The following is a 14,811-nucleotide window of genomic DNA, read 5'->3' as shown; positions in this document are numbered from 1 at the left end:
TGTGTTTAATTCTCGGCGGGTTGAGTGTGTGTGTGTGTGTGTGTTTGTGTGTGTGTGTCTATAGGAGGGATAATATAATCTTTGAATTATGAATATTCTATTATCTCCTAATTAAGACTTATCATTTGCTGACGTTTTAATATTGCCGGTAACAAAGGGGGGTTTTTTTTTCAAAGAGGTGTCAAGTCAGCAAAAACAGGATGGTCACAAAATGTCATCACATACTTCATAGTGGACACATGAGGAAGAAAAAGGCTCCACCAGTGCGTGTAAAAAAATGGGAAGGTACTCTAGAAAACACTGAGACTAGCAATGCAGATCACAGCAGTGAAGGGATGGTCTCAAATGATGACACATTCCACTTCAGGAGCCTACGTTCTACCATGTTACACACACATCAAAGTGACTTTGATCACTGCACACAAACACACTGTGCAGGTAAACAGGAGAGAGTGAGAGAATGGAATACTAACGCCGGTTACTGGTTACTGCGTTCTATAAATGGTATGTAAAACAGTATGCAACGTGGGGATCATTTCAAATGGCAGTATGCTGGGTTGCTTGCCTGACCTCTCTGTTTTGCATAAACAAACAGGGTTATTTTGCACTTCTAATCCTAAACCTAAAAAAAACATCTTAACTTCTGGCAGACACTGGGCAATGTTAAAAATAACATTCAAAATTACTTCTGGTTCATTTATCATGCTGGAAATAGTAGGTCAAGTCGAGTGAATTGCATTGTGGGAATGGCTCATAATATCTTGATCTGTTCTATACTACACATTTTGGCAATTGTAGTAGGTCATCTGGGCGTCTCATGCATGCAGAAAATTAGCATACTGTGCACTGTACTTGAATAGCGCAAGTGGTACTGTATGGTAGGATGTTTTCCAAACATAAGTCTTGTCTATTAGAAAGAGTTCAGTGCGCTGTAATAATCCCTCAACGGCTGTGTGTATTTTACAACAAACTTGCTATAATGACAAAAGACCCTTCAAAAACTGAGTTTTGTCTATTTGAGGAGAAGCTTAAAATAGCAGATAAAACCTCTCGTGACATTCCGCTCTAATTTTCGTTACAATTATGTTGAATGTAGTGGTACACCCAGACATTCTGACAGACTGATCCACAGACGGGCTGGCAAACTTGAATGGCGTGGAAACCAGATTTTGTCCGAAATTAATAGTGCTTCCGGTGCACTAGGACGTCTACTGTATACTGTACATTTTGGAAGATTTGTATTGTTAAAAATCTCAGATTTTTACTACATGAAAACATTTATTGATTTCTGGTTATTTACTAGAATATATTACAATATTTAAAGAACAAAATACTCAACAATTGTGCAAGTTTAGAAGAACGACAGTAATGGCACATTAATTATATTTGAACAAACAAAAAAATAAGAGTTCATTAGTAAACGTTTTACACAGCCATGGGGCAGTCTTCCAGACGGATTAGTTTACCCCAGAATAGTTTAGGGATTTGTTAAATTAGGACATGTAAGTAGTTTTTACAAACATACCTAACATTCCAAAAAACATGAGAAAAAAATGCACTTATGTATTTTAAGATATGTCACTGCTTACTATTTTCAGACAGTTCTAACATTTATTTTCCTCTAGGACTCGTGTTAGTTAGAGTTTCTTGATCAAAAACAACTTGCAATATCTTAAAATGTACAGAATCAGCACAATTATTTGGTCTCAGATGCATACAGTAATGATTTTGTTAATGAACTTAAATATTCTACTTTAACAAAGGCCTAGTTCTGGTTTAAGATAATCCTTGTCTGGGGAAACTGCCCCTAGATGTACCGTACCAGAAATGGAATTATGTATATAAGTGTATGTCTTGGAAAAATGTTTGGACAAAGTCTCACTTAAAATGTTGGCATGCCATTGCATTAGTTAACAAGATATGAAACAAAGAGGCATTTTGTAATAAAAAATAAGTTTTAAATAATGTAGTTGTCAAACTAAGGGACACATGTTCATAATGTGATGCACAGCTGTGTTTACTGAGGAGCTGTGCGAGTTTATGATACAAATGACACTGAGATGATGATTTTTAATGCAACATTGTTAATCATTCTTCCTTTGAAAAAAGGAAAAAAAGTCTGACATCATTTGTTTGCCAACTGATATGATATTTGCATTAATTGATTTTCAAAACAGGCTTACTGTAAGTGTTTAAATGTTTTTGGAGCCACTGTATAGGATTGCATAATTACATTATTACTGGATCTGTTTTAGAGTTTGTGTGTTTAAATATAGCATCATACATATATTATTAGGATGTATGGTATTTTTAGCTGGTTTGCTTAGTAATTTATCATTAAACTTCTAGAAAATACCACTTTCGTAAAGAAAATCAATAGCTGTTATATATAAACACATGTCCTTTAAAACCTTGTATCTCCATATTTCATGATTTGAATTTTTTGCCATAAACCATCATTATTAGTCAGCCCTTTTTGTGTGTCACTGGGCTTTGCAAATAGCTAACAAAAAAGTATTACCAAGTTCTTGTCAACTTTAAGAACACTGTATTTAATCATTTAAAAAGTACCGTGTTTTTTAATTCCCTTAAAAAAATCCATGATATTTGAACATCCAAGGTTCGAGAAGGAAAGAGAAAATATTTGTGAAATCATTCCATTATAACTGTACATACACACAATGATTGTCTACAAAATAAAAGATTTTGGTTCTGTTGGTTGACCAGCCAATATACAACTCTGTCTAACGCAGTGACTGGAATCAGGTTTACAGTGTGGTGTGTAGAAATATTGCTGTAGATATATAGTTCAGAATCAGCCTTACAAGAGATTGAGCTGTATGACATCAGCGGAGTGGGCAGAAAATACTGGAAGTTATAAAAACACGTGGACAGTAACTGCAGGAGAGAGCTCACTCCCTTGGGCAGGGGGAGAGGTGGTGAAATACACACAGAGAATGTGTGTGGTTTTATAGATGAGAGAGAGAGGTAAAGAAACAGGCAAAACCAGAGAAAGCGAGTGTGTTTGTGTGTGTTTGTGTTCTGAGTGGGCTTTTCTTCTGCTGTGAACCTCCTCATTGTTATGCAACTCACATAGCGAGAGACTCACCCTGGACAGGACAGCAAAGTGTTTTGGAAAAGACTCTCTCTCCCTCTCGCTTAGACACACACACTAGTGCACACACCTGGGTCTCAAGGCTGTCTCTTTTCAGAGCTCACTTATAAAATTTGCACACATACACACACATTCCGTCTCTGAGTTTAAAGGAATATTTCACCAAAAAGGATAATGAAAATTCTGTTAGTATTTACTCATGCTGTTCCAGACCTGTATGACTGACTAACTTTAACCTGTGAATTGTCTTGATCCCTCTTTTCAAAACAGTAAAAACACATTGAGACAGAAGTAATTAAGCTCCAAAACTTGCAAAAAGCACCATAAACGTATATAAAATGTAGGTCATAGGTCTCATTAATAGTCGTTTTGCTATAATGCCCAGTGCCATCTCAAATATAAACCAGATGTGAATGCTTTCAAATATGAAAACTGTTCAGAGTGAATAATGGCTTACATTTCCGGCTATTCCTGACAACAAAGCTGTAATATGGCTGCATGCAGTATGCAGAAACTATTGGGCAAAACTTGTACGGTATTTGTAAGACACTAATCTGAGACATCACAAACATACTGCAAAACATTTTCTTTTGAATTCCACAAAAGAAAGAAAACCACATGGACATGTAACGAAAAAGAAAAGACGAGTAAATGATAACTGAGTTTTTATTTCTAGTTGAGCTATTCCTTTAACTGAAGGTGTTCCTAAAGCCACATAGTCCACCGCCGTCAATAGCGCACGCAGTTTTTCGGGGCGGACTTTAGGACCATGGAGAGTTCTCCCACAGTAGCGAGCGCACACAGCGCGTCTTGAAGAGGAAACCCCCACAGGAGCTCTTGCTGCCGGATACCTGAGACATCTCACACCGTCCCTTTCCTCGCGCCGCATCCGATCGACGAGCGCACGGCGCGCCAAGGAATGCGCAGGACTGTCCGCTGGACGAGGGCGCGCGGTCACGCCATGGGCCCCCCTTCATGAGCGTTTCTATTGCGTTGTGATACCGTAAAGTCATAGAGACCCTTGGAAACCTTTTGAATTCTCCTTCAAGCATCCTCTGTATCGGAATAAACTCAGCTGGTGAATTTGTCTTCGGATGGATCATTTGGTCAGATTCCCCATTCATCGTGATGCGCGCTCGCTCCTTTTTCAAGTGTCTTATTGACTGACCGTGGATCAATTTTTGGACGTGGGCTGACGGTAAGCTCGTGCTCAGTGTTAGTTTACCTAGCGAAGTTTGAAGTGTGTGTGTGTGTGTTTTGGAGAGGTTCATGGCGATGCGGGGGTGGCGAGTTGATCTGCGCTAGCTCGTGAAGATGCCAGTGTACTTTAACCTTAACGAAATAACATCTAAATGTGGAGTTCAATGCACGGTTTATGACAACTCGTTTTAATGAAGGTATAATTCTAGGCAGATACTCGAGAGAGCGTCAAAAATGCCCCGGTTGTCTTTCAGAAAATCGAGAGGAAAAAGAAATGATTTCCATCACGAAAATTTGGCCGATAGCGTCACTTTGACATTTTGATGTCAGTCAAGAACAACCCTCCACTTCCCATTACAGTAATGCGAAAATAGTAGTTTTTATTTTCTACATCATGCAAAGTATTTAACGTCAAACATCATACAGTCGTGTTTGCTGTACTTTCAATTTTTTTGCTGATTTTTCAATTCTTTGTGCAGACATATTCGTATTACTGTATTACAGTATAGCCTACAATGAGAATCTTCTTTAATAATGACGAGAAATACAAACTTAAAAGTAACGCGTCCGTCACGCTAATGAGAATGAGCATACCGTGTCCTTATCATTTTTAATTTCGTGTTAAGTTATCAGATTTTTCCCTCTGATTCTTTCATAAACTGAGATTCGTTAACACCTCGATATAAGACACAATTATCCGCGCAAAAAATATACGATTCTTTTATAAATCGTCGTCTTTACATTATTGGCAAAATGACGGTACAGTGTTTATTCCAGTTGCGCTACTTATGAAAGCACACTATCAGTATATGGTTATTTTCTCACATTTTAGCATGGTTGAATAAATGTGAAATAAAAACGCAATTGTGCGGCACCGTTTGAGGTGGCTTGTTTAAAGGCGGTGTTTGCGGGAGTATTGCACCCTCCTGCGATGGTATGGACAGAACACACACACACTCACACGCACTGCAGTGGCGTCTGATCACAGTCTGAGAAAGAGAGAGAGAGAGAGAGAGAGAGGGCAAAAGGAAGAGAACAACAATCTGCTCCTGCTACAGTTTAAATCTCTTGTGAGCTTTTCTCACTTGAAGCTGTTAACCCTGAGTCGTTTTTTTACCCTGGGTAAATTTACAGTAATCTTGAGTTACATTGTTCACTGTTCACAGTGTATAATCCTGCTGGACAGTTGTGTTTGTAAACCTTGGATTAACGTTCTTGTTTGCATATTTACAATCTTAATACTTTGGATACTTTTTGGACCAAATGTTAAATTGTCTCCCCTCAATGTATGTTTGCCGGTACTGTTTGGTAGTAGATACTGAAACTATCACTATTGTACGCTTATATTTATGATTTACTCAAATTTCGGTTTAGTTAATGGCTATTTGTCTGTTGCTTTATCATTTGATATTGCAATTGCTGTCATTTTGTAAGGATATATCATATATTAACCAAGGGTTAAGCATAGAGGGTGTTTCAAATCTCTCAAAATTTCTTTGAGGAAATGTATAGCAGATAAATAAGTTGCTGCTGTTTTATTTGTTTTGGAGATTCTTGGTGGTTGTATAGACTAAAAGCATTGTTAATGCACATTACAGGGTGTGGGGGTGCACTGAACAATGCATAAGAATCAACAAACCCGAGGCATGGAAATTAAGACATGTCATGGAGGAAGAGCTACGATTCTGTTCCAATGAATTTTCATAAACACGCACAGCCCTCCCTTCCCTTGTGCCACCCACCAAATGTTTCAATCCAATGTGTAGCCATACTGCATTTGTTATCGGATCAGTGTCAACAAGTCAATTTCTTAATACTAATAATTACTATCCCTCAGACGTGTGCCAAGAATCCATATATGAAAATTGGACAAAAATGACTTTGACAGTCCCATTGACTCCTCTTAAAGAAACTGTCACTCAGGTTTGGATGTGGCATCAGGCACGGCTCGTGTTTATTGTTTATGTGTGTGTGTGTGCACATTTATAAAGAATGCATCTATTCCCATGGTGTGGCTCTTATTGCCTACGGTCAGTTGGAAGGAGGACACGCACACACTTTAAGCTATGTGGAGCAGAGGGGATCCAAGAAGATCTGGCTTTGGTGTGTGTCATCATCACCGGCAGCATTTGGATGCCCTATTAATAAGGAAGGCATGTTCTGTCATGAGCTTATTTTTCGCCCGGAGCATTGGTTAGCCACTTGTCGATAAAATCTGTGAGGGAGATATCGCAGAAGCCAGCAGGAAACCAATAAGCGTTAAGATGCGGCCGTCTTTGATGCGATCGGTGCAATGATTGGTCATTTGACTTTGAGGTGTTCTGAAAGAACAGCTATGTCTGTCTGGATGAGCTAAAGCGCGTCTGTCAGAACGTTCTTAGCTCCGATACATCAGCAGGTCAAATCAAGATCACGTATCACTTCTGAGACAAAACCACTTTGACTGTTGCCTCGATCCGAGGAAAGTTAAAAGTCATGTCTGCGGCCCCCCTGATAAAAGCATGCATGTGTAATTTAAAGCCTGCGCCGCCATCAATTTTTCAAAAACCTGCTTTAGCACAATGCACACTCCGGTTGAACTCCAGATTAAAGAGCTTTGCTGGGTAAATTGGAGTAAACAGGTTGGGAGTCTGTTGCTCTTTTGATTTTGATGTGAAATGGCTCGTGTGGCAGAAACAGTCATTGTTATAAAATGGCACAAAATCTTGGATGCGTTCATCTTGTAAAGCGGTATATTGGTTTGTATGTTTGTGTGCACGAGTGTGCGCATGAACAGGAGATGGTTCTATTGTTTTCCCGGCAAACAAAACACACTCTCGAGAACCCCAGTTTCTATGGGACCACTTTGCCGGGCACAATATCAATAAGAAGCTTCTGCTATCTGTGTGTGTGTGTGTTTGTCGGCATGTGTGCATAATGAGAATAGTATGCTGTGGGAAAGCCCTCATTATAAAACAGTTTGAGCTCTCAGGCCATTAAAGTCAAGTAGAGAGAGAGCGACGGAGAGTGTGGAGGATACTCGGGTGGATTGCTGATGATTGAAACAATAAGCTCGGTCTCTATTGTCTTGTCAGTAATGACCGCTATTGGAATCCTTTGGGATGAGGGCTGTTGTCAGCTCTTGTTCAGGTGATGCTTGTGACCTGCGGTTCATTGATCGGCCTCTCAAAAGAACAGTAATCGATTGATAATAAGAGAAGAGATAGCATTGATTTTGGGTTGGCGAGAAGTTGCGGGGTCTTTTTGGAAAGTCCAAGTGGGTTTCATGTGAAAACATGTAGTGGCCTTCTTTGAAGCGTGGATACAAAGTTGAGAATCATCATCACCCATTGGACCTCATGGGGGGTTAAAATCTGAAGGATGACACATGCACATAAATAAATACACAATGATGGTGCCTCATATATATTTGTACACGAGTGTGCGGTGCAAAATATGCAACTCAAATTGATGCACGCACGCATAAACTCATTTACTGCTGGATTTCCTGTGGCTGATGAAGTCTGACATGCAATCTTTCCTTGAGTTTTTTTCAAGCCCTCTTTCTCTCTATTACCGTCACTTTCTATCTCCCTTAAGACTGTCAAGCTGTCAGAACCCTCACTGATTCCCACCGAACGGTATTGAAACCTGCCGTGTGTATGGTGGCGAGCGCACGTCGGTACGAGTGTGTGTATGTGGAGACCCGATTTAATCTCATATGCAAGGAAGGTATCTGGCACTTGCAGTATAACAAGAGTTCTCAAGTCTATGAGGCACTTCTTACCCTGATTCTAGTCAAAAAATACTTCTGTATATTTCTGTTACACCCTCGCTCATTCATTTATACATTATTGATTTCAGACAGACAGTAAAACTCAACACCTGATCTCACTTTATGGGCGCAAAATTTCTCGATTTTATTCGCACGGCTCGCGGTGGCCGCGATTTGATGAGAGCCTCATTTTGCTCTCTCTTGTCATTTAACCTTGAAATATAAGCCTGCGACAAACGCGCTGGATTCGAAGCCTGACAACGTTTGATGGAATTGGGTATCTGAATCCATTTTCTGTCCTCTCTCCATAGATGGGATGGTGCAGGCATTTACTTCCACGAAACTGAGTCAGGAACCTAGTCATCAGTCAGAAAAGGAGCCCAATAATGACAGTAATTCTGAAAACATTGGATGGGTTGAAGATTTGGATTGAACTAGAATACTAATTTCCCAAAGGAAGAAATGTTTTATTTGAGAGCATAGTCAGCTGTTAAAAAAAAGAAAAATCTGCAATTTAGCTAATGCATTAGGGAATCACAAACAAACAATGAATCCGTTACAGCAGTTATTAACCAAGGTTTATATTCCTTTATAAATTATGCTGTTGTTCATTGTTAATTCATGATCATTCATAATAAATTAACCGATGGTGTTTCATACAAAGTAATATTTGAAAAATGTTCAAGTCTATGCATAAATTCACTTCCACATTCGATTTTCTTTTTCATTATTGTGATTCCATGTATGAGGCTTTGTTGGCGTGGTTCTAATTTTAAAACTACAATTATTGGAGTAGTACAAAAGACTTCATTAGCGTTATGCTGATATTTGATTGGAGAGGTTGTTTGTGTTATGCTCAGATTTGTTTGGATCATGGTTATGTTAAGAGTACTGTAGTGACTGTTATAGATCTTTGTCAAATATGATTGTTTTGGACACTGGAGTGTCTTTGGTGAGTAATGACATTGGTGATGCTTTGTATAGTACGTTCAAGTATCATTTTAAAAACTGTGTACTGTCAGATGGTTATTAGACTTGGATTTCTGATGAGGTGTTTTTCCGGTAATGTCAAGGTGATACTCCTGTTTTCAGATGTGATTTTCTTTCCCTATTCTGTTTTATTGTCTTTATATATGTTAAATTAAAATAGCCTTTATGAGCATGACTGTATTATGGAAGCCCAGAGGAAAATGCATTTGCTCTGTGGTGGCTCTTTCAAGTCTATACTGATTTAATGAAGCTCTCGGTTGTGTTTCGTTTAAAGTTCCGCTTCAGATTTTTTCTTGTAAAATTCATAGCATGTAGCAAGAAAATTAGTCCTGGAAGGTGCTAATGATTAAAGGTCAAGTTCATATTGTTGATGTTTTAATCCTACACAATCTGAGCACTGTTTGAGACATTCAGACCTTCACTGAAACTAACACGAGGAATGCAAGAAAAAATTGACAGTACATACATACTTTCTTCCTTTTTTCATCATTTACTTAATTGCTATCTTGGAATCAACCGAGAGGTTTCATTTGTTATTTTTCTTTCCATGACTCTCAGTTTACTTAGCTTACAACAGTGATGATCAAATTGTATATTAGCACTTAAAAACAAACAGTGAGTCAAGATGTATTGATTGAAACCTCATTATTAGCATACAAATTGCAATGGCTCACTTGTTAAGCTTTTGTGCTAGACGGAAAATTGAAGTTACAAAAACTCCCACCATGTTTTTATGATCAAGCTTAGTCTTAGGCTGTTATAATTCAATTTTTATTGATGTTTTTCATCTAGAAAGAAAGAAGAGAGAATTGTAAATCATATTTTTGCTAAAGGTCTTCTGCCTTTTGGTGTATGCTTTTTTTGTTGCTTGACATTGCCTTAAGTTATAGTTTTCATACTCATACATTGACATTTCAGAACCATCCGCCAGCGGGATTCCTAATATCAAGAAACACTATAAAAGTCCTGTAATTCCAGAACTGGGGCGGTCATTATATTCCCTAAGAATTTGTCATTTGTAAGTAGTAATGTTTTTAGTTTCTAGACTTGTGTGATAAAATCAGTCTGTCAATTCGATGGTAATGGCCTTTACTGTAAATCTCAGGCCCTTTTGAGTCTTACTGGAAACATTTGTACACTAATAAATGGAATCATTAAAATCTATTCTTTCTAAACAATAGCTGTCATAAAGCTTAAAAAAGATAAAAGCACCTCCAATCTCTACAAATGACATCACAATTATAAAAAGGAATGGAAATTCATCGGACAAAAAGTACAAATGATCTGGGGGTCAAACATATGCACCTTTTATCATGTCATGTTAGATGTCATTTAAATAGAAGACCTTACGTTTCTCTGACAGTCGAACTCTTTCTGGTTTGCCATCCATTATCTTTGCTGGCCTTTTAACCATTTATCTGTTCTTTTTGGACTTTTGACTGAGAATGCGTCTGTCTGGCGGGGGGATTTGTGGTGCTGTGTGTCTGGAGGTGGTGTAGGAGAGCAGTAATACTCAATAATTAATCACCATCAGCAGCGCAGAGCATGGAAGAGTACTCAGGGGTCCCTTGTTAGCCGGGGCCGATCAGTGGAGTGTGAACAGTCTGCAAGCCACTTAAACCACATATACACTTGATCAATATACTGAACTTCAATTCATATAGGGACCACGGAAAGACAGATACACGTGTGTCTCTGATGGTCACAGTGGAGCGGCTGTAGTCAAGGTTACGTGTGCACTAACAAGTCCACGACATAAACAACTTTAAGGAGTCTGTATGGGACTATATTTATTGTTTCTCATTTCCTGCTTATGCACTCAGTGACACACACTCAAACGCACACACACTTCATACCCCCGAGCGTGTTCGACTTCTACTTTGATATTTGGCTGGCACGGAGAAGCTGGAACTGCCACAATAAATAATGGAGTCCACAAAGACCAGCTTGGTCTTTATCATTTTTTCATACTTGCACAAGCCCACACCTAGGGAAACGCACATATGTGCAATACCGCGTCTATTTGCCTCACTGTCATATATGTAACGTCTGAATATAGATGCAGGACTGGTTGTCCTTGAGTCATTCGTTCTGCTGTGTCGCGAGCGTACGTGTGTGTGTTGGTTTTAATGGTGTGTGTTTCTCTGTTCATAACTCAGCACTCTTCCTCCAGGGGCACTGTTATATTTACCGCATGGTAAATGTGTTGACTGTCAGGCCTGGAGGTGTGGAGAGTTTAAATTGGATTAAATCATAAAATCACCACATCAATCATTCACAGCTGGTCCTTCCGCAACACGCCTGTCCGCACGCGTGCATGTGCGCGAGCAGCTGCACGCACGTGCACGGATATTAGCTCGAATGAGAAATAAGGAATACCTTCTGTACACATCCTTCACTGGACCGTAATTGAATTGCCGGTGGTGACTGTGAAGAAAGCATCGTTCATAGACTGATTTGATCTTTGAAATGTTCAGCGGAAGAGATTGTGGAAATGTGTGGCTGTATTATTAGTGGGTTTCGCTAAGGCAAGCATCTCTATTACTTTTGAACAAGCCCTGAACCCAAATGTTAATCTCTCTCATTACCGATAACTCAAATTGTGTGGGTTTTTGAGGTGAGGATTGCCTTTTTTATGGAAGGAATCTGACATTTTTTGCCCCGCGGATGATGAATTTATGGAAAGCCAGAGTCATATCTAAGGCCCAGAATATTAAAGGTTTTAGGATATGAGGTCTTTTGAATCAGGCTGTTAAGCAATCACTTTACAACACACTAAATTTCACTCAGAACAGAATAAAAGCCGCATAGCAACACTCTATGAACCGGCTAGAAGGGGAGGAAGTTTTACACATCTCATGTTTAACGAAAATGCAAAAATGTAGATCAGACTGATGTTTTACCTTGATGTTACGTTGCATACCAAATGATGTCAGGGATTCATTAAAGCTTTAATCAATGGTCCCGTACACATAAACTGCTGGCTTTGAAAATGTGAAATCCTAACATTTTACCTTTTCCCGATTTTTCAGTCTCTTTGTGTGTCTCTCTCCTCTTTTAGAACCTTGAGATTATGTGTGGGAGAGGGATGATAAGCCCTTTAAAGAGATCACAAGAGCACTTTCTCTCTTTCGTCCCTCTGTCTTTTTAACACACACACACACGGACACATCAACACACCCACACACACATACAAAATAAAGTCTATTAACCTCTCAAATGCTACTGTTCCTGATTGGATTCAGACCTTCCAGTGTCTGAATTTGGCATGCAATTCATCATCAGTCGAATGTTATTGTAAGATAATTGCGGTTGAACAGGAGGGGTTTGCGCACACTTATTAAGTTTACATTAATTACGTTAAATAGATGGGAAATGGGTTATAATAGCGTTTTTGGATCGGGTGTAGCATATGACGTATAAGAACTTGGAGGGAATTTTAAGAATGCAGTTTAGCTGCAGGGAGTAATTTAGGGCCCACAAAGTGACAGAAGCTGTGCATCATAGGGTATATCATGGTGACGGGGTTGTGAAAAAGGGATTATGAATCTGAAATGTTGTTAAGGTGACTTATCTACCAGAGACCTGAAAATAAACTGAGGCAGATTGGGAGTAATTGACAAAACCTGTCAAGCACGGAGTGTCCAGCAGTGTGGTTCACTCTATCTAAATCTTAAAAATGTTCTTATATAATTGTCGACATTTTTATGTATAAAATAGAAGTAAGAATGTGTCATTCTGCAGGGCTATTTAAACAAATAAATGATCAAAATTTCAACTACCCAGTACATTTGAATTATGAAACCAAAGTCTGTGTGTCTTTATTAATGAATATTTCAGCCAATTGCATGTTTGATGGACGTTCAGATGTCATGTAGGTCTTTCTAATCTCCTCATTTATTCTGTCACTTTGAAATGGAGATGAATTGCGGTATTTTATCTCGTTTGTTGACTAGTTTGATTAAAATGAACATTGGGATTTTTATATTATATTTTCTTTCTCATCTCTGAGTCTTGGTTATATGGTGAAATGATTCATAGCAGCTTGTCTTGGAAGCACACAATGGACTGCTAGACTTTACCTGGAGCTGTGAGTAAAGAGTGCAAAAGAATATCCTCATAAATTGTTATATGTCTAGTGGTTATATTTCTTTCCTGTGAGCGTATAGAATACGTATGTCCTTTATTACTCAAAGGAAAGAGAAAACAAAAATGTAATAATTGTGTGCTTATTCTGTTATTGGAATCATTTGGTTTCCACTGAAAATAGGCTTCTGTTTTCTCTCAGATATGGAAATCGTATGGCCGCTGTGCACAGCCAGCTAACAGAGATTAAAATAGATTTCAAATATTAACACAGAACTCAGGTGATTGAGTGGCTGTGTGGCAAGGCACAAAAATCAGATAAAATATGAAGAAGTCTAATGTTAATATGATTTGACCAAGAAGATTGTATCTCTCTCTTTGCTTTGTCTCAAGCATATATAAAGTAAAAAGCAGAAATGTCTGAATTTCTGAGAAATTCAATTTTGCAGACTGTGTATGTTACTACTGGAATTGGTAAATTTGAGTACAGAAGGGGTGAAAATCCATTATAAATAAATTAAACCTTGCAACAGGTAAACTAACTTCTATAATATATATGTAATAATATAGAGCTGCGGAAATAATAAGAAAACATTCCACATTTTCATTTAATCAGCATTTTAGACGTACTGTGGCCATTCAAGTCCAGTGTCTGTTGAATTTCAACAAAATCAAACCTCAGGACTGACAAAGTCATTCAACAGCAATGTGAAAGACTGACAGCGAGGTCAGGTTATCACATAAAAGCACACATTTGACTTTTTTTACTTTTCCTAAATACATACTGTCTATTAATTTTGTATTTCTTAGAGTGATTATGAACTTGTTTTCTTTGCAGTGTTTGAGATCTGAAAAAACACAGAGAATATTTTCTGTTATTTTGACCTGCTTCTCCAGTTTTCATTTTTGCAAATAAATGCAAATAGAAACAATATCAATGTCTCAATGGTTTGGTGCACATACAATGAAAGTTATCGGGGGCTATTGTTGTGTGGTTACCAGCATTCTTCAAAATATCTATGTTCTGCAGAAGAAAGAAAGTCACACAGGTTGGGAATAACATTTTTGGCTGAACTTTCCCTTTAAACATGTTTCTCAGAAGTTAACATGATAGACCAGTCAAACAAAAGCAATGTTTGAGCCTGCTGTAAGACCATCATCAATATCCATGCTGGTCCAGGTTGTTTAATTGTTTTGTAAGTGCGTTCTGGTGCTGGCTTTTAGACCCCCAAAAAATGTCAGCAAATAAGCCTGGATGAATCTCCCTGGGCAAACAAGTTAAAACACCCGGTGGGTAAAGCAACCCGGCAGGATCCAAAACACAGCATATGTTGGTAATCAGCTGCAAGTTGTATGCGGTAAAGCCAGCTATTGGCTTTTTCATAGTTGTCTCCGCACAAGGATCAGAGAAAATGTTTAACATCAATAAATTCACATTTTACCTTTTAATCCTGAGTTTACATAGAAAGCAGATGCATCATTTCATGCAGGTTTGCTGGTGATTGTTTGTTATCTATATAACATGTGAGGTTTGTCTCTGTACTTCCATCAGGGCGGTGAAGAAGATGACAGCTCTCAACCCAGTGCTGTTTCTGCTCTGCGGTGTCTCTGTGTCTATGACCCTGAAGGTTGTATCGAAGAGAGGCTCAGGTATGTCCAGTGTCTC

General features: G+C 38.5%; 1 protein-coding gene across 3 annotated transcripts in view; it reads left to right on the top strand.

The window, feature by feature from the left end:
- Positions 1-3,796: 3,796 nt before the first annotated feature.
- il1rapl1a (interleukin 1 receptor accessory protein-like 1a) overlaps positions 3,797-14,811 on the top strand; it is a 72,334-nt gene continuing 61,319 nt past the window's right edge. Inside the window, exons 1-2 of one of the 3 annotated variants that reach the window (XM_056755564.1) lie at positions 3,797-4,313; positions 14,698-14,795. In XM_056755564.1, the coding sequence (XP_056611542.1) occupies positions 14,711-14,795 (85 nt within the window). In that variant the 5' untranslated portion in view covers positions 3,797-4,313; positions 14,698-14,710. The remainder of the gene's footprint in view (positions 4,314-14,697; positions 14,796-14,811) is intronic. The other 2 variants (XM_056755565.1, XM_056755566.1) reach the window with 2 other exon arrangements.

Source organism: Triplophysa dalaica, chromosome 8 (assembly GCF_015846415.1).
Source record: "Triplophysa dalaica isolate WHDGS20190420 chromosome 8, ASM1584641v1, whole genome shotgun sequence".
NCBI lineage: Eukaryota > Metazoa > Chordata > Actinopteri > Cypriniformes > Nemacheilidae > Triplophysa > Triplophysa dalaica.
The sequence above is the reverse complement of the archived record's forward strand: the minus strand, read 5'-3'. Positions and strand labels throughout refer to the sequence as shown.